This window comes from Filicampus tigris, chromosome 14 (assembly GCF_054856515.1).
Source record: "Filicampus tigris isolate MCC_2025a chromosome 14, RoL_Ftig_1.0, whole genome shotgun sequence".
NCBI classification, from domain to species: domain Eukaryota; kingdom Metazoa; phylum Chordata; class Actinopteri; order Syngnathiformes; family Syngnathidae; genus Filicampus; species Filicampus tigris.
The window spans coordinates 19,840,106-19,859,397 of record NC_141230.1 but is presented as its reverse complement, the minus strand read 5'-3'; the positions used below and the strand labels follow the sequence as shown (position 1 = coordinate 19,859,397).

At 44.0% G+C, this 19,292-nt stretch overlaps 2 protein-coding genes across 3 annotated transcripts; one reads left to right on the top strand and one right to left on the bottom strand.

Moving 5' to 3' along the window:
* Positions 1-569: 569 nt before the first annotated feature.
* serpine3 (serpin peptidase inhibitor, clade E (nexin, plasminogen activator inhibitor type 1), member 3) lies at positions 570-5,486 on the top strand. 2 transcript variants are annotated; one of them, XM_086051856.1, is made up of 9 exons: positions 570-745; positions 1,702-1,983; positions 2,928-3,143; positions 3,385-3,666; positions 4,199-4,397; positions 4,467-4,567; positions 4,652-4,735; positions 4,950-5,033; positions 5,280-5,486. In XM_086051856.1, the coding sequence occupies exons 2-9, from the start codon at positions 1,719-1,721 to the stop codon at positions 5,330-5,332; spliced, it is 1,284 nt and encodes a 427-aa protein (XP_085907982.1). In that variant the 5' UTR covers positions 570-745; positions 1,702-1,718; the 3' UTR covers positions 5,333-5,486. The 2 variants fall into 2 exon arrangements, with proteins under 2 accessions (XP_085907982.1, XP_085907981.1); XM_086051855.1 differs by having other exon boundaries at positions 4,649-4,735.
* A 501-nt stretch (positions 5,487-5,987) lies between these two features.
* On the bottom strand, positions 5,988-19,234 carry ints6 (integrator complex subunit 6). The gene is made up of 18 exons (XM_086052641.1): positions 18,110-19,234; positions 17,906-17,983; positions 16,269-16,418; positions 13,712-13,801; positions 13,436-13,619; positions 13,024-13,149; positions 12,794-12,945; positions 12,571-12,723; positions 11,786-11,918; positions 11,312-11,406; positions 11,020-11,130; positions 10,736-10,951; positions 10,384-10,510; positions 9,731-9,873; positions 9,461-9,644; positions 9,035-9,382; positions 8,857-8,950; positions 5,988-7,838 (listed from the first exon to the last, which is right to left on the bottom strand). Exons 1-18 carry the CDS (start codon positions 18,218-18,220, stop codon positions 7,745-7,747), a joined length of 2,589 nt encoding a protein of 862 aa, XP_085908767.1. The 5' UTR covers positions 18,221-19,234; the 3' UTR covers positions 5,988-7,744.
* Between the last annotated feature and the right edge of the window lie 58 nt (positions 19,235-19,292).

Sequence of the window (19,292 nt, the reverse complement as noted above, 5' to 3'; positions counted from 1 at the left end):
CTCGTCGCCGCGATGCGGAGCCGGCGTGGGGCAGCTCCACCGCGTCTAATCCTTGGCGGCGTACCTGGCACATCGCGATTGAGACGCCGGCACGCCGTCACCGGCCAGCGGTCACCCCTAATCCACCAGCATGTAGGCCACCAAACAACATCAGTGGCTCCGCCATAACTTTACACACTAGCTTTCTCTAACTTCACTAAAACAGACCAATGTGTCTTTGATGTTTGTAAAACATGCAGGTTTATCTTTTGTTGATGAAAACACACATACTTCATGTATGACACAACAGCTACAGCTGTAACAAAGCACTTTTCATACAACAACAAAATAGCAATAATATAAGAAGGGAAATTGAGACAAAATACTACATCCAATAGACACCGGAAAACAGGAGAAAAGTGTCAGTCTCACATCGAATCAAGATCATGTGGGTTGAACAAGGACTAAAGTGTATTTAATGTTCATGAAAACATGCATGTTTGTATGAACGGGGGGCGGGGTCTTCCCGCTGGCCCCGCCCATCCAGCGGCTCCTTGCTGCTGCGGAGGACGGCGCTCACCCCCGGCCGGCGGGTGGGCGGCTGGTACGGAAGTCGGTGGTACGGACGTCGCCGCCAGAGTCCGCCGCCGCCGCCGGCAGCAGCAGCAGCAGCTCGGAGCCGAGGGTCCCCTCTTTAAAGTGGTCTCATGACTCAGTGCAGGAAACAGCGGACGACTGCAAGCAGGAAGCATCCCAACACTCACAGGTACCTCCTTTCATTTATGAAATCACATCTGGCGTCTTTTATGACATGCATAAAAGTAAATTATAATACGCATGATCAGTTTTATTAATATGTTCTGCATGTGTCACTGCTCAATGTCAACAGGTTATTACCATCATTATTATTATTATTATTAGGTGACCAATATATTAGAAATATTCCTCAGAATTGTTAATCACAAGTTACTACAATAACAATAATACATAGTAAACTACAAGCACATTTTGTTTGATGCTAGTAATTAATTAGACATGCATATTAATGGAACGTAAATAAATGATTTGTCCATTCATCCATTATCCGAACCGCTTATCCTAGTTCATACAAAATGCAATCATATTATCATTTTGTTTTACATATTTCTGTGAATGATTTAACAAAATTAGTATTAGTTTAGAAAGGTCATTATTTCCATCATAACCACGACCACAATATTTAACATTTTTACATTATCGATATCAGTAATAGTACAGAAATAAAAAAGAAAAAAAAAAAATATAAACTACAACCACAAAATTTTAGATATCAACACACTGTTTTCATTCATTCATACTACATACATAGTTAATTCAAATATAAAATAGTTTTGAGCTATTATAATCAAAGATTGCAAGCCTTTATTGAATGCACTAATATCAATCAAGCAATTGTGAATTATAATTAGTTGAGCGTTGCTTTTTGTTTGTCTGATTTTGCTTGTTTTTGTTATTTAGTTATTTTTAACACCTATTAAAGGCAATAAGGGAAAGAGTTTGTGATTATTCATGATTTGCGGCTGGTCCTCAGTATGCCACTAGAATAGATGCACCCCTTCTCCAACACCCGCGCCCTGTAAGGTTGCAGGCCGTATCAAAAGTTATTTTTTAATGTGTTGAGGGCCACTACACACACACACACACACACACAAGTACCACATTGAGTTTTTGTTCTTTTCCCAGGACCTTTGAACATTGAGATGTGTTGCCTCACTGCGTCCGCCATCTTGGCTCTGCTGTGCCTGGCGTCCCCGGTCCACAGCACCAGCAGCCTGCAGGCCGGCCTAAGGCATCGGCAGGGCAGCTTCGCCATGGCCCTGTATCGCGCCGTGGCCGACGGCCGGGCCGACGCCAACCTGGTGGTGTCGCCGTCTGGGGCGGCGGCCGCCCTGGGCCTACTGCAGCTCGGCGCCCGGGGCAACACCAGGGCCCAACTGGCGGCCGGCCTGGGCTACGACGTCAACGGTACCGTACACACCGGCCAGCGCCGTTGGTGCCAGGCGGCGTGGAGTGGCAGGGTTGCGGCTCGGCCGGAGGAGGGTCCCGAGCTGTGATACTCGCCTCCACGCACCGCACCGCTAATCTCATTACGCATACGCTTGCTTGGAAGCCGCAGGGTCAAGAGGTCGCCGCGTTTAATTACAAGCTGGCCGAGAGCTGCCGGTCAACAAAATCTAACGTCATACTCCGCGTACGCGCAATGACTAAAACTGAAATGTTTTGTGAATATGTGCTTTAAATTTGGTAGCAATCGGAGAGAAAAGAAAAGTACGAGTAGTTGATCTTTGAACTGGCCCAAAAAAAATATTCCTGTGTCTGTTTGGGATCTTTACGATTTTTTCGTGGGTCTACTCATGGTGGAGCAAATTTCATGTTGCTCAGTGAAACTTGCTTTAGGAGCTGAATTTATCGAAATGGCCTTAAAATTGTGGGTTTAAACAAAAAGGTTTTGTGTGAGTATAGCTTCCTGAGTTTTCTTTGTGGGTCTACTCAGATATGTCTAGCAAATTTCATGTGACTAAGGGGGACTGGCTTCAGTGGCTTCATTTGCCAAGAAATCCAGAGCCTTAGAAATGACCGTGGTTACCTGAAAGAAAAATGTCCCATTTCCTGTCTTTTGGGGCCCTTCTTGAGAATTTTTTTGTGGGTCCATTCATTATAGACATCTACCAAATTTCACGTTGCAAAGTGAAATTGTCTTCGGGGCTGAATTTCAAAACATTTCAGGGCCCCTGGAAAGGTCCATGGTTACCCTAAAGTCTCACTTCAAAACAAATTGTCTCATTTCATGTGTCTTTTTGGTCATCTTTTTTGTGGGTCTACCCATGACAGACATGCCAACCACATTTCATGTTGCTCAGTGAAACAGGCTTCAAGGGCTGAATTTTCCAAACTGCATTTGTCTGCAGATGCACACGTTCGAGAGCTGCTGCTGCAGTGGCAGGCTGAGGTGAACAACAGCAGCAGTCCAATGGCATCAAAGGAGGCGTGGCTACAGCAGACATGTGTCCTATTGGTGCAGAGCAGCATCAAACTGGCTGCCGGATTTGCGCATAATGTTGAAGCTTGGGCTGATGTCAGTGTGATGAGAGATCACCAGCAACAGAGCAACAATTCACGCAGAGGTAATGCTAACAATTAGCATCATCGGGCTAACACATAGCAAACTACTGGCACACTCAGGCTAATCGGTAGCATTGCCAAACTTACAAGTAGAATCGCCATGTTAAAAACTAGCATCGTAAAGCTAATAATAGCCACCAGGCTAACAAGAAGCACTCCAAGGCTAAGGTGCTAGCATTCTTTGGTTGCCATAGTAACACATGAAGCACAGTACTGAGCATTGTCCTGGTTCCCTGTGTCTAGATGAGGCGTGGCTCCCCCTACAGGCAGGAAGCAGCAGTGGCGACCTGTCTGGGTCTGGTGAGGTTCAACAGGCCGAAGCCTCAACATCGTTCTCATCGTCATCGGCATCGACAACATCCTGGCCACCCGGCCAGCAGATGGCACTCTTGAGCACGGTTGCGTTCAGAGGCATGTGGCAAAAGCAGTTTCACGCTGTCAACACGCACAACCTCCACTTTCTGCTCCTGGATGGCACCACCATCAAAGTACCCATGATGCACCAGGCTACCGAGGTCCGTTTTGGTAAGGAACCCCAGCTGTCTTTGCTAGTTGTTAGCCTAAAGATGTTAGTGATTACTCCAAGGATAACAGTTATATATCTAAGAATGGTAGTTAGCAGTTAGCGACTATTCTACCTTGGACTGGATTTGTTAGCCTGTGGATTCTACTTGTTGGTCTGCAGATGCTAATTGTCAACCTGCGAATGCTATATGTTAGCCTATAGATCATGGGTGTCAAACTCCGATCCTTGCGGGACATAAGTGTTTTTTTTCAGGACAGCGACGATACAAAAAAAAGGTCACTAATTGTTATGTAATCAAGTTAAGTAAACTACAATTATCTAACTACTGTTTGATCTTCCCTCTTCTGTACGGACGCACAGCATCCATCCATCCAAATACATTTAAAATGAACCCCCGAAATCTCATTGTACGATACAGATTTCCGCTATAATTATGGTTAGTTTTAATAACGTGAAATGCGTTTTTCGTCAACTACAATAATCTTACTAGCCTTGAGAGTCTAAAATCGACATGTTTATCTTCCTGTTCAGGTCAATTCCTGACACCGTCTAACCAAAGGTACTCGGTCCTGGATCTTCCCTACTCTGGTCTGTCCCTGAGCCTCCAGGTGGTCCTCCCTTCGGATCGCAAGACCCCTCTGTCCTCCCTGGAGGCTCAGCTGAGCTTTCGTCACATGGCCTCCTGGGAGACCGGCCTACACAGGACCAAGATGGACGTCTTCCTGCCCAGGTGACCAATCGCCGGGTACGGTCGTCACGACAAACCGTTTTCCGGTTGTCAGAATTTGTGCTTGTTTAGGTTCAAGATGCACAACAAGTTAAACTTGAGGTCCACACTTCCTGCCATGGGAATCGGAGACGCCTTCAACCCGTCAGACGCAGACTTTTCGGGGATTTCAGGTCTGTGCGCCCAGGCTTTGGGTCTACCGCTTATTAACTGAGAGCAGTTCGGAAAAGCTGACTGGTCCTTTGTGTGCGCAGCAGAGGACTCGCTGTACGTGTCCGACGCTTTCCACGACGTCACCATCGAAGTCACGGAAGAAGGAACCAAGGCGGCTGCCGCCACAGGTATGCGATGTCGTCATGGCATTGCCAGAAATAAAGATTTATTTTCAAATATTTTTGGGGTTACTGGGTTGTTATTATTGACAATGCCACTGACTATGCTATCCTAAAATTTCAAGTATTTACGGTTGTTTTGACATAAATTGCCAGATCAATGGAACAGTTTGTTGTTTTAAAAAAATAAAAATAAAATGTTAAAAACAATGTCATGTTTCAGCCATGGTGCTACTGAAGCGTTCCCGCTCTCCCGTCTTCAAGGCAGACCGGCCTTTCCTGTTCCTGCTGAGACACGTTAAAACAGGTACTTTGTTTTTAGCGGTTAGCTCATTTGTTAGCATCAACACGTGCCTTACAGTGCTTCCCTTTAGCTTAATTAACCTCACCGATTAGGACTTGAAAAAATATATGCACAATGATACTCTGTGTAGAGCTATGCCCTAGGCGATTGTGGGTAATGTAGTCACCAAACAGGCTTGAGCATTTACATTTATTTTGTTTGCATGGATTTAATTTAAACTTTATGACAACGTTGTGTATTTTTCAACAGGATCCATTTTGTTCATGGGCCGAGTGATGAACCCCATCGACCAATTGCTATGAGATGTTTAGAATGTGAACCCCCCCAACACACACACACATACATACATACATACCTACATACCTACATGCACAGTATTTATTTGCAGGCACTTCCGGAAGAGGGACAATATTTTTGTAAATGTGTAAATAAAATTTTAATACATTTTTTACACTTGCTATGCCTTTTGGTTCTTTTGTGGCTCTCTATTATTTTCCCTCAGAAGAAGTGTTTTCAGGATTTTTCAAAACATTTTTTTTCAATTCTATTTTGGTAACATTAATAAAATTGTGCAAATGTTTATTTTTATATATTGTAGTCTTTTTTTTTCAACATTTATTGAATGATTTTATTTTCTGTATATTTTTTCAAAATTGTATTTTCATTCAATTTTGGTTTGCATGATTTTAATACAATATGTTTTAAAGTATTCACAATTAAAAAAGATTCTGATATTTGTCTTTCAACAATATATATATATATATATATATATATATATATATATATATATATATATATATATATATATAGGATACATTATTCAAAACTATAAAACATCAAGTCCTTTTTTTAAGCTAGAAGATTGTTTTAATACCAATTTTATTTTGAGAAAATATTTAAAATAATGTAATTTTTATGTATTTAGTTTTCCCCAACCGACAAATTGAGACAGCACGGTTCACGTCTTTAGCGAGACTTTATTAAGACGGTGGCCGTTCACAGTGTAAAATAGAGACTTTTATTCATGGAAATACTTACAAAAAGGCCATTTTTATTTTCTCCACCACGACATCATCTTTTAAATATTACTCTAGAGTTATGTACAGCTTTACAGTGTATTCAAAATACTCTTTTGGTAGCCTGCTCACAAACAAACAAACAAATTCACACACCTATGGCAGATTTTGGTCCCGGTTGGAAAGCAAGTCATTTTTTTTTTTTTGCGTGGTTTTAGAGATCACAGAACCCGCCTAAAGAAATCACATAGCGGATCATGTTTGCGCGGTGTGCAGATTTTAGATCTCGCCCAAAGAAATTACAAAGCAACTCAAGTTAGCCTGGTTTGGAGCACTCGGGACCGTCCAAAGAAATTGTAAAGCAACTTATGTTTGCGTGGTTTGGAGATTTCAGAGCCCGCCCAAAAGAAAATCACATCTACAACCTGGCACTCTTTTCAATGACATTAAATAAGTTTGCAATTGTACACAAGTGCATGTGAGTTCAAGATTAAATGTCACTTCCTGAGCTTTTTGTCCCTGTTAATCAACCGCCAACCAATCACGTCGACTCGTTTGTTTCTGATAGCGCAAGTCATTCGATTTACGCTCGCCTGTTGGTAAATCATTTGCTCTTAGGTTGTCCAGTGGTCACCGTTCAGCCACGAATCGGTCACCTGCCTCGTAGTCATGAACAAGTTACGTCTCGGTCATTCGCCAGTCAACCAGTGGCCACTTCTTTTGAAGTTTTGCAAGTTGCCAGCTGCTCATTTTCTCTTTGGGTTCCCATTGGTCAACCATCAGGTCGATAGAAAGTCAGCAGCCAACCACTTCTCAGTCATCAGTTGCCCTTCGGCCGCCGGTCTGTCGACCACGGGTTGACTATCGGTCTAAGACACACGTTGATTGCAAGACATCGGTTGGTCAAGCTTCTGGTCAGCCATTGGGTGACCACCAGTGAATCGCTTATCGGATGTCAGTCGCCCTTTGGTCAACCATCGGGTCACCTGTCAGTCAGGCACCAATCTGAGATTTGTCTGTTCGTCACCAGTTAGTAGCTTTGCAAGACGTAAGTTACCATTAGTCAACCAATTGGTCAGCTGTCCGGTGGACCACCAGTCAAAGGCTTGTCGGATGTCCGTCGCCCTTTTGTCAATGATTTGCTAGCCACTTGGATGCCAGTTGGCGGATGACCGGTCGAGCGCTCGTCAAACGTCAGTTGCCCGTCAGCAGTCGGTTGACCGACGGTCGGTTACTTATCAGCCATCAGTTGCTCTTTGGTCACCGGTCTGTTGACCGCCAGTCTGAGTTTCAGCCTATCGGTCACCCGGGAGTCGGACCATTAACAAGGAGTGCTTGTATTCGCGGAGAGTCAAATTTGGATGAAAACCCTCAAAAGTGCCGCTAAAAAAAAAAAAAAAAAAAAAGACAAAAAAAAGTCATACGAGCAGTTGAATGCTCCATAAGGTTCTGGATTGGCGGGGGTGACGACCGACCGACTTGATTTCACAGAAACCAAACCCATTTTTTCCCAATGGTCCAAAACGTCGCGGGGAAGTCGTCACGTCCGTGATCAGAGAACGGCGGAAGTACTCACGTCATCCAGGCTGAAAACCCCACACGCCTGTGTGCGTGCGATGACTCAAAAATATCAGTCCTCTTTGTTAGTGGGTTGGTTAGAAGTTCAGTTGGTGGGGGGGCGGGGGGCAATGAGGTGGGTCAGAGTGCATCCACGTGGTTCATGTTGTTGGACCTGTTGTGGATCTCCTCCAGCAAATTCTCCAGCTGCTCGATCAGAACACGCTTCTTGAACCTTCACATGGGAAAACCAAATTACAATGAAAAAAAAAAAACAATCTTGTACAGCACAATAAAAAAAAATATATATGAAAAATAAACTCAGAACATGAGGTTGCACAATTGTGCACACCCTCTTATAATTGGTGTTATATTGGTGCAATACCCAATATTCCCCACTACTGTAATACCGTGCAATACTCGACATTCCCCACTACTGTTAGTCTAGTTTTATTTTTATCCAATGCTGTTCCTTACATTTCACTACAGCACTGCAGCACTGTCACTTAGAGTATTTTTTCCTCTGTACTATGTACAGGCCGAAATGAGTGTTCCTCATATTTTTTATGTAGATGTAGGTTGGTGTGTATACACATGTGTATATACACATGTTACTGCGTATATCTACATAGGTTTGATTCTAAATGTGTGCCGTCAATGTTATACATTAATGGCCACATTATGCCGCCGCCCCTGTGTGACCTATATCTTTGCTACTGTAACAATGAAAATTTCCCCACTGTGGGATCAATAAAGGCATTCTTATTCTTATTCTTATTCTTATAGCCGTTTTGGGAATCAACCAACCAAATTCAAAACTCACGTTAAAAGGGAGTCAGCCTCTGATTAACCTCTAATAAAATTGATTATAGGAGAAGATTAGGTGCTGTCTTGTTGGCAAAAGGGGGTTGTACAAAGTATTAACATCAGGGTGCTAATAAATGCGGCACACATGATTTGATGTCCAAGAATTCTTTCTCAATATGGGATTTTTTTTTCCCCACGACGAAGGACTGAACATCCTCCAAAACTGATGAAAAAACCTCTACAGTATCTTTATCACTCCATTTTCCATTTTTCACTTAACCAACCTTAGCGGCAGTGTATCTAAAGCTTGCTCTTAACCAAGAAAGAAAACAAAAAAAGCACAAAAGAAAACCCTCACCTCGAAATGCTTCAAAAACCTTGCGCGTTTGGATACCACTGTATTTTGATTTGGAAAAAAAAAAAAAAAAAAGGCAAACAAAAGGTACCTGGCTGCCTCTTTGATGATGTTTTGAAGGAAGATAAGCCGAGTGTCCAGGGTGCCTTGGATCTGCTTCAGGAAGTAGAAGATCTTCTCATAGTCTGGAAACAAGCGACACGTTTTGATTAGGAAATTAACAACAACAACGACGACAACAAAACGTAAACACTCCTCGAGTGGCATACGTCTTCCGGGTTTCCTGATCTCCTTGGTGATGAGCCCCCTGAGCTCGTTGTTGACTTTGGTGGTCTCGTTGTGGATGTGCTTCTTCAGAGCGGTGGGGGACAGGTACCGGGGAGGGTGTTCCCCCACCAGGATCACTTCCGCCCCGGCCTCCTCCCTTTCCTCACCCGGCTGGCCGTTCTCCTCCTCCTCGCTGTCCCGGCATTGGCCGCGTTGCGAGTCCGAGTGGTTTTCCAGAGGGTCGGCAGGACCCAAGGCGTCCGAGTCGGAGCTTGGGTCCGAGCTGCTGCAGTGGTTCTGATTGAGGTGGCTGATGATCGGGTCCGGTTCGCCGTCGCTCTCGCCCACGTCTGGAAAGAGTTTGAAATCGGCGATTGATAGTGTTGTTAAAAAAAGCAAAATTAAAAAGGAAATATATATGTATATACCTGAGGCGGGTCGAGGGCTGGCTGGAGGAGTAATGGGGGGCGTGTAGGCCCGGCCTAGGCGCAGTAGAGGCGACATGCAGCGCCTTCGCTTCGGTCCGCCGCCCGTCATATTGTTGTCCGCGGGCCTCTTCCCTTTGTTCTGAGGGCTCGTCACAAACTCATCCGCCTCGTCGATCATCATGCCCTGAAACAGGGGAAATGAGGAATATGGGATACAAGATGTATTAGCGGCGGGTCGAGATTTCGGGGATGGGCTCAATGTGGTCAAACCTTCTTATCCAGCTTGAAGGGGTTGCCAAAGGTGTGAAGGCGCTTGGGCTGCTCGGGGTCGGCATCTCGGAGGGGCTGGGGAGCGGCTTTGAGGAAGTCCTGGTAGTTCCCCATCTGAGCGATGGGGACGCTGTGGAGCTGATCTGTGCAGGGGATTACATCGCAGTTAATCTTAATGTAGCAATTTGAAATATATTTAAAGTCTACACACCTCGAACGTACATTAGAGGCCCGACTTGCATACTTTTTTTTTTTTTTTTTTTTTTTTTTTTAAGGCCGATAATAAAATTCAGAGAACTGAGGAATCAGACGATTAATTAAAATATATAGAATGAATAAAATACATTTTTTGGGTCCCGTAATGGTTACGACAATACAAATGTGAATTACAGGCAGAACATTTCAATGTTTTACTTACATCCTTTAGTATGTGTTTAACTTTACAAGGGAGGGAAAAGACAAAAACTGGCTGATATTTAGCCTTTTTTTTTTAGGGGGGGTTGAATGTCATTTTTTTGTCTTATTTTGTAAAGTCTAAGGTGTAAAAAAAAAAATGCTTCAATTTTTCAGATGAATGTACCATGTTAACATCGTCATTATTGTCTATACACCTCAGATGCACATTGGTGGTAACTAACAGCGTCATACTGTACCTGCGTCGTAGCCTCGCAGGGTGCAGACCGTGGTGTTGAGAAGGTTTCTCCTCATGCGGCTGAGCTGGTCCAGCAGGTGACTGCGGGGAATGTCGTAAGGGTTTCGGAAGCTCTGAGGCTTCAAGCCCTGAGGAGGAAATCAGCAAAGCTCATAAATGCTGGCTCTGATGCCGTTTATAAACAGAGACAATCGCTTAGGAGGACGCTTCAAAATGTACAAATGAAGATTCATTGGATTAAAGGTGAAAAACGTGTTTCCGGTTGTGTCGATTCCACTTTTGCGCAATAGCTCCTGCATTCGATAAAATGACGCTGACGAGATTAGGTTTGGAGGACCAAAACCAAAGCTGACCTTGTTGAGGAGTGCCAAGTGGAAGCCCTGAAATTCTTTCGGGTTGAGCTCCAGGGGTGGCGCTGGGGCATCGCCCGAGAGACTCTGAAGCTGCTGGATGAAGTCCCTGCGCTGCGCCGGCGAGATCCCTCCGCCCCGCCACCGCACCTTGATGCCGGACTCAGGCGGCGCCTTCTTGCCGATGGAGGCGATCAGGCGGTCGTACTCCATTTTGGTCTGGAAGTAAACTGCGTCACGCGAGCAGAGAAGGGCCCGGAATGCGATGCGGTTAAGTCGAGTCAAACCTGCTGGCTAAGCTTCTTGAGGTAGGAGACGACGCTGTAGCTCAGGCCGTACTCCATGTTGTCCGCCAGAAGGTTGGGAGCTCCCATGATCCTCAACGCCTTCCTCAGGGACTGTGGAGATGGGTAGAATAAGAAGAAGGAGAAGGAGAAGGAGAAGGAGAAGGAGAAGGAGGATGGGGAAGAAGAAGAAGAAGAAGGAGAAGGAGAAGGAGAAGGAGAAGGAGAAGGAGAAGGTAAGTGGACGACAAAGGCAGCCAAAGTACGAAAAGGCCGAAATGTGTTTTTTGGGTACCCCAATGTAGTACGGCGGCATGGTCTTCAAGTAGTTCTCAAAGGACTGTCGCCACTTGAGAGTTGGCTTGAACTTGTGCACTTTGATGAGGTCGTCTAAGGCAAATAACACAAACAAAACAATTTAGCGTCTGGTTCTTTAGCTCGTCTTCTACGATTGATGTTTTTTCTTGATTTCATTTCTTTGTTTTCTTCTATGGTTCACGTCTTCTTTCGCTGTTGTCTTGTATGGGTCACATCTTTCTCTGTCTTCTCTAACATTTGTGTCTTCCTTTGCTTTGCTTTCTTGCTTCATTTTTTTCGATCTGTCTTCTTTCTGCGTTTTTTTTTTTTTTTTTGGTGTGTTGCTTTTTCTCGGACTGTTTTTGTCTTTCTATTTGCTTCATTCTCTTGTATGGTTCATGACACGTTCAGGCGCTATTCCGGAGTTTCCGGAAGGGAAGCAACATCACACGAGTCAAAGTGAAGGACTCACCCAGAAGCGGCAGAAGTACGGGGTAGTTGTAGGGCATGACAAACAGGTTGACGCAGTTGAGCGCCGTGCTGGCCTTCAGGTAGCCAAAGGGCTGGCCTAGGTCACTGTATTTGGCACTGTTGCATACAAACACCTGAGGAGCATAAAAAAAAAATTATAATGAATCGATCAACTACCATCAAGCCACCGTCATTTTACGTGTGATGTTACTCAAAACTGGAGCTGCAGCATTTAAATATTTTAAGAATGGAGAAGTATTCCACCGATTATCCCATCGATTAATTGGATAAAAATGACTTTGGGTTATCAAACGCGATAATGTCTATGTTGGGTGCAGGTACTATTTTTTCCACTCGGGGTCGCAACAGTATCCAGGACCATCTATGAGCTGTATGTGCAACTGAGTGTGTATGCCCTGGTGAGTGATTTGTGTGTCAGCAAATGAGTATGTAGAGTCCGGCTGCAAAATGGATAACCTGTTAGCCAGTCTGAATGTGGAATGACTGCGTGATTTATGGCCATTGGCAGCTGGTGTACGAAAGTGCTTACTACGCATTTCTTTCCTGTTGTGGTAAGCATTGAACTTGATCTTCCTTCATTCGTGTGAAACTATTGCAAACTGTCTATTACAAACTCTTTCCTCACGGTTTGCTGCCAACAGGCTAAATTAATTCCAAACAGAGTGCTGGGAAGCTTGGATGGAGGGATTTTGCTTGGACTTTTTATGACTCGAGACGTTATTAATCATTGAAGCCACGTGACAGGGTTCTTGCCGGGCACGGTACCTGCCAGCAGGTGTGTGGAGATTTTCTCTCCAGGATGTACTGGGTGAGAGGCGAAGGCTCCAGCTCATACTTGTCGAAGGGAACCTTGTCGATCACCATGGGCTCGGCGTCCAGGCAGGAGAAGCGAACGTGTGGGTGGGCTGAGCGGGGAGGCTGGCCAACAAATAGAAAATTAAATAAATAAGCATCAAACGGATGGCTTAAACCACTGAATGTTCCTTACCAGCGTGGGGGAGTTCTGGTCCGGCCAGAAGGCCTCGGGTACGGGCCAGTGTCCGATGGGAACGCCCGTTTTGGGGTTGGGCCGGACGTAGATGAGCTTGTGGCAGCAGTGCCAAGGCTGCGGGCCGGGCTTTAACGCCTCGGCTGGAGCATCTGGGCCCCCGACCGACCCAAAATAAAAGACGTTACGTAAGGTCTATTTGTCGCATTAGACGCCCGGGCGAGACTCACCGTCCAACGGGGGAGGGTCAGGCCCGGTCTTCTCGAAGTTAATGACCACACCGCTTTGGATCTTCTGGACGAGAGACTCCAGACACTGATTCAACATGCGTTGGGAGAAAACACTGTATGAACGCCCTGGAAAAATAAACAGTGACAATTAGAGTTTAGGAAGCGCATACGTCTTTATTTCGAGTCTAATTCCCAATGCGTCAGCGGCATTGCGGTCCAGCCCAAACGTATGCGCTGGCAGCCTTCACGCAACCGTTACGGCATGACACAGTCAGATAATTAGAGTATGCCAGCGTCTGAGCGCTAAGTAAGCGCTGAGTGACTGGAACGACCTGCTATTAATTGAGGTATTTCTATTAGAAGCAGAGTCACTCATGGCTCAACTGGAGACACAGGTTTGAAGTCTGCCTACCTCCGGTGACTTCGCACATGGGCGTGATGGGCGAGTCGTCAGACGGGACGCCGCCCACGGGTTCAGGCTCCACCGACGCGTGGCCGGGGATGCGCAGCACTAGCGCGAACAAACGCTGGTCCCAGCGGAAGGGCTCCTTGGTCAGCTCGCTGCCCGGCAGAGGCGTCGTCAGGGGGAGATGGAGCTGCGACACAATTTAAAAAAAAATTTTTTTGGGTGCCTTTTACACTGATAATCTTTTTTTTTTTTTTTTCCATTGACATTATAAACACCGACCTCATCTTGGACGCCCCCACTGGTGGTCAACTTGTTGCCATCGGTGATGGCAATGATGATTGCGGGCTCAAGAAAGAAAGGGTTCCTCCCCTACCGAGACAAAGAAACCAAAGCATTTACCGTACATGTGAAAGTAGAATGTTGGGGTAAACTTGTTTTAATGGCAAGATAAGGACAAAAGTGATGTTTTTGTGGCCCAATATAGCAGTTTACTACAATAGCGTTTTAGTTGCAGAATACAGCAATTTTAGAAAATGTTCATTGCCTATTATAGCCTTTTTGTGATTTCAGTTTGTATGCTTAAGACAGGATATTTAAGTGTAATTTGTTCGCATTGTTATTTTGTGCTGCACAACCGATACGCGAATAAAACATTTTGTTTGCGAGGTTTAAATGATTGCTGCAATGAACCAGGGATGGACAACCAGCGGGCAGCATAAGTGGCCCTCGACTCTTTTTTTTTTTTTAAAGATTTAACTAAATATGTTTACTGTAGCAGAGCAGATTTACATTGCAATAACAGTGTTCACCACTTGATGGGAGACACGACAAAATGGCTCCAACCCCGAGACTAATTCTTCACAAAATAAGAATGCGGGTCTGGCAAGAAGCTAGGACCAAATTTGGTAAAAAAATATTGTGTCTGTCGGGTAAAATAGGAAGCAAAATACATGTTCAGTGAATTTAAACACGACCCTATCTGCCTAGTTTGCTTTGAGACACTGTGAGCCATGAAAGATTTCGACTAAAGTTGCCACTACAACATCAATCTCGAATTTACACCAACAGCACCCCCGTTTTTTTGTTTTATACAACACACAGTCTTTTCCTTTTGCACAGCGGCAAGAAAAATAAATAGATCACAGTACTGTATGTGGTTATTTTTGGTTGCTACAAAGCCTTTGGAGCTGAGGAGTGGCTCTTTTTTATATATATTTAAGCATTTAAAATATATTAAAATACTTCTCTGTACATTGGTTCAATTAAAGAAACTGGCACATGCACATATTTTGTCCTTATTTAAAATGGCATTTTTGTCATACATATGGTTAAGAAGTGTGTGTTCCCCTCCAGTAGTGCTGATAAAAAATTGTCACCCCTCCATCATTTATGTTGCACCAAATTTAGAGTTTTAATGGTAACGTATTGCCTTTCCAGCCAAAACAATGTTTTAGTGCCCAAATATATCCTTTGTTGTGTAAAAATATGTTTTAGGTAAACAGTTATATTTTTTAGAAAAAAAAAATGCCTTTTTGTGACCAAATAAGAGAGCTTTCCAGCTAAATATATTTTTGCAGTCAACTACTACATTTTAGAGACAAATATTGATTTCACTTTAATGATCAAACACATTTTTTTGTGATACTCCACAAGATGTTGGCTTGTCTGGAGGAGTGTATCTTTGTGAGGTAGGTACATTCCATTTTGAAACAAGATATACTTCCACAGGCTAAAACATAGGCTGTTTGTGAACAGATTTAGCCTCTTAATGGAAAAAATACAGTTATAGCAGTTTAAAAATGCTTTTTTAAGCAATTGGCATGTTTTAGTTGCAAAATAGAGCACGTCTATCCCAATACTTGTCTATATGTAGCGTCTACGTCTTTACTGCCGAGATGCAAACTAGCTACTGTTCCAACAATTGCAAAACAAAGAGTCTACGTACAAGAGTACCGGTAAATAAAACCTTATTTTCATGGCAACCGTCACTTCCTTATGCGCAAATGCCTTTTATATCATCAGGATATTGTCTTACAGTAATGAGATATTCAAACTAGCTGTTCATCGTTGCTAAGCAACAGGTCGTTTTGGTGGCTAATACAATAACAAAGTATGTGGTGATTATTCGTGATGATCACAATCACACCCATCCTACAAATGAGGCTGGGATTAAGCCCCCACTCCTCCCGTCTTCCTAGCCAGGCAACCTGCACCACAGTGAAAGAGTAACTTCTTTTTTTTTTTTTTTTTTGTGGCCCAATTTTACGCTTTACGGAACAAAACATAACATTTTCAATGGCTAATTAAGCCTTGTGATGAGAAACAGATGTTTTAATGTCAAAATATCGCATTTAGATTGGAAACTATTATGGTTCTGTCTTAATATATTGTTTTACTGACAAATTACAGATCTCTGTGGTTAACTGTTGACTTTTTTGTGGTTGGTCAAATATTTTTTTGTGGCAAATAATGGCATTATTGAGGGACTTCACACTCTATCCCGTTTCAAAGCGCAATATATTACTTTAGTGGCCTTACTCGTGACCAAATTTGGTGTTTCGATGGGCAAATGCGGCATTAAGAAGTTTGAGTGCAACATTTTGCTACAATTGTTGGTTAAAAATGCTTTTTGAAGAAGTTTGAGCTAATTCTAAAAATATTTGTGATTTTATCACCTCATAAACGGAGTGGGGGGCAAGACATTTGAGTCATTAAATATATAGCATGAGTGTGTGTTTGTCACAGTATGCAGGTGGTTGATGCTTGGAAGACTGGGGGTGGGGGCGGGGAGGGGTCTGTGTGTTTTAGGGACTTGTGGCTCTTGAGCGCCACCTACCTGCCCGTAGTTGTCAATGCCAGTCACTAGTCTATTGAGATTGAGTAGGTCAAAGGCCGTCCTCAGTGACTGGCCCACGCTGGTGAGCCCGGTGGCCTGCAGGTTCCTCAGTTCCGTCATGAATGTGGCGTGGCTCTCTTTCCATCCCGCCTTCACACACACACAAAAAAACACATGTCAGGTTCATGACATGCTCATTACAACTTCAACCACAGCCAACAACATTTTTTCGTGGCTTCTTCTGGCAGTGGGAAGACTGAAACTTTCAACTACAGGTGCACTTACCATTCCTAGACGCATTATTTTTAATGAGCTCTACCAAGCAGGTTTATGTCTACGTCACTATTAGTCATTAGCAAGCATCACAATCAAAAAAAGCTATCAATCATGTATTTATTATTTTAAACCCTGTGGGAAAATGCACACATAAATGTGATTTTAATTATTTTGCTTGTTGTTACACTTGATATAAATGTATTTGTGACGCACTACCAGTGACAGTACTAGTAGTGGTAGTCGTAGGTGTAGTTATATTATTAGCATTTGGAGTAATAACAGTGGTAGTAGTACTTGTAGTATAAGGGGTGGCCCACGCTGGTGAGCGTGGTGGTACTAGTAGTGGTAGTAGTGTTTAGAGTAGTAGTGGTTGTGGTGGTGGTAATAGTAGTAGCAGTGGTGGTATTTAGGGTAGTATTAGTGGTAGTGGTGGATTTGAGGTAGTAATAGTTGTGGGGGTGGTATTAGTAGTAATAGTGGTAGTGGTGATGGTAATAGGAGCGGTAGGAGTAGTCGTGGTGAAATTAGGGGTAGCAATAGTATCTCAAGTAATTAGTAACATAATTAGTTCATGTAACTAGTAATTTGGGATTGTACTTTAAGTAATTAGTAACGGTCTTACTAGTTGTAGTAATGATATCAGTATGACTCACAGTAGTATTAGTGGTAGTACAGGTACTAGTAGTTGAAGTGGTAGTTGCAGCAATAGTGGTTGTATTGGTGGCAGTATAAATATTGGTATTGGTGGTAGTAGTTGTGGTGTTGGTAATAATCGTAGTATAAGTAGTAGTGGTAAACACAGTAGGAGTGGTGTTATTAGGCAAAGTACTAGTAGTAGTGGTGTTATTGGTGGAAAAAAAATAGTATTAGTAGCAGTGGTGGAGGATTGTGGTAATGATGGTTAACATGGTTGTAGTTAAGTAATAGTGGTAGTACAGCTGGAATTATTGGTGGGAATATAAGTATTAGTGGTAGTCGTAATATGGGTGGTCATAGTTAGTTTGTAGTTGCAGTGTTAGTATTGGTGCTATAGAGTAGTGTTGGTAGTAGTGGTGGTGGTGGTAGTAGTAGTAGTAATAGTAGTAGTAGTAGTAGTAGTTTGTGGATGAGTGCCCCCCCTCCCGAGGATGTGTCTGTAAAAATAACTCCCAGAGTTCCTCGCTGCTCTGTACAAAATGTCGGCCATGTTTTAAAGGGGGCATGGACGGCGAGCTTCCTCCTGAGGTGAGGACTTTTTTTTTTGGTGGGAGCTTACAACACACTCAGCCTGCCTTGAGAAAGAGGGGGGACACTCATCATCACCACGATCACGATCAGTCTCGGCCAGTGAAAAGCCGACATGAGCCGAACATGAACTCTACCTTGATCCCGAACGGAATGTCTTCATAATTTACCAACATGTACCGGTCCCCTCGGCTCGCCGGATCTCTCCCTCGGAGCTGTGGAGATAGTAGAGATGATTTAGAACCGATAGTTGGACTTTTTTTTGTTGTTGACAGGTTGAGCTAGTTAAAAAGAGGAAATGTCACCCAAGCCGAGCTGGATGTGTCCCGCCAGTACAGTACCTTCATAAAAGTCTCAACAGCGCCTTTTGCTATGTCCAGATAGGTAGTGCCCAGATGGCTGCGCTGGTTCATGGACGCGGACGTGTCTACCAGGAAAAGTAAAACGGGCATTTTGTGGTGCTAACAACACGTTCTGCATGGACTTGGGAGTCAGTACACAACCAAAAAGACCACCCAAAAAAATCAAAATAAAAATCTTTTGTTCTCTCCCGCTGCTTGCCGCCCGTGTCACCTCCTCGGCTAGCTAGCTAGCTGCTAACTAGCTAGCCGGCTAACTGTCTGTCTCACACATTCTTTCCACCACACAAAAAAAAGTGTCAGAAGAGTGAGTGGCGAGGCCCCCCGCCGGGCGAACTGAGCTAAAAACCTCCCACTCTAGGGGCAGCCCATGGAATCTCGGGGGGTATTGGCAATTTTGACAATATTTTGCGAATAGTCCTAAGTTTCATAGCAACAAAGTTCGCCCTCACTGTATGTCCCTGCTTCTCCCTACACTGACTGTGCTGAGCGGCTTCTGGCAGTTTTACTGGCAGCCTGGTTGCTTGGCCCCACCTCTTTGACATCACATGCACTAAACTTCACGCTGATTGGTTTCTTTGACCTGGCTAATTACCATATCCAAATAAGGGCAACGTCTTCCAGATCGGTCTGCGCATGCTCACTTGGCTCAGGGGCAAGAATGCAAAGAAACATTTTGTGTTCATGCGTCATGTGTCACCAAACACGCGGCGATGAAATGTTATAGCACAATACGCCCCGTGGTGTTGACACATGTCATCGTTTAAACCCAGTGAGGACTGTTAGTTCGCTACACTGCACCCTTTATCACTCTTAAACGACAATGGCCACTTGTGACACTCTTAGAACTCATAGTGTGTGAAACAACTAAAAGTGATTTGGAAGGATTGACATGCATGTATCGTAAATCACACGCCCTGCATTTCGAAGAGGACACCCCCCGCCTACACACACACACACACCTCTCCACTTCCCATGTGCGAAAATGCATAAGACAGCTCCAGCAGCAGCTTTTACATAGGAAATAGTGAAGCACGCCTTTTGTGACGCCTTTATTCTGGTTTATACTACAAGAAATGTCTGAATTGGTGTGAATTTTCATGCAAAAAGACGAAGAGGTTCTCAGTATTTGCCATATGACACTCAAGCAGTAGCAGCAGGCGTG

Bases quoted from the DNA above. Each gene is read 5' to 3' on its own strand.
- serpine3 (XM_086051855.1), top strand. From the start codon at position 1,719: ATGTGTTGCCTCACTGCGTCCGCCATCTTGGCTCTGCTGTGCCTGGCG. The intron at 3,144-3,384 runs GTAATGCTAACA...CCCTGTGTCTAG, and splicing joins GAGCAACAATTCACGCAGAG to ATGAGGCGTGGCTCCCCCTA. The intron at 4,398-4,466 runs GTGACCAATCGC...GTGCTTGTTTAG, and splicing joins ATGGACGTCTTCCTGCCCAG to GTTCAAGATGCACAACAAGT.
- ints6 (XM_086052641.1), bottom strand. From the start codon at position 18,220: ATGCCCGTTTTACTTTTCCTGGTAGACACGTCCGCGTCCATGAACCAG. The intron at 17,984-18,109 runs GTACTGTACTGG...CTATCTCCACAG, and splicing joins CTGTTGAGACTTTTATGAAG to CTCCGAGGGAGAGATCCGGC. The intron at 12,724-12,793 runs GTAAGGAACATT...TTTGTTGGCCAG, and splicing joins ACCAGAACTCCCCCACGCTG to CCTCCCCGCTCAGCCCACCC.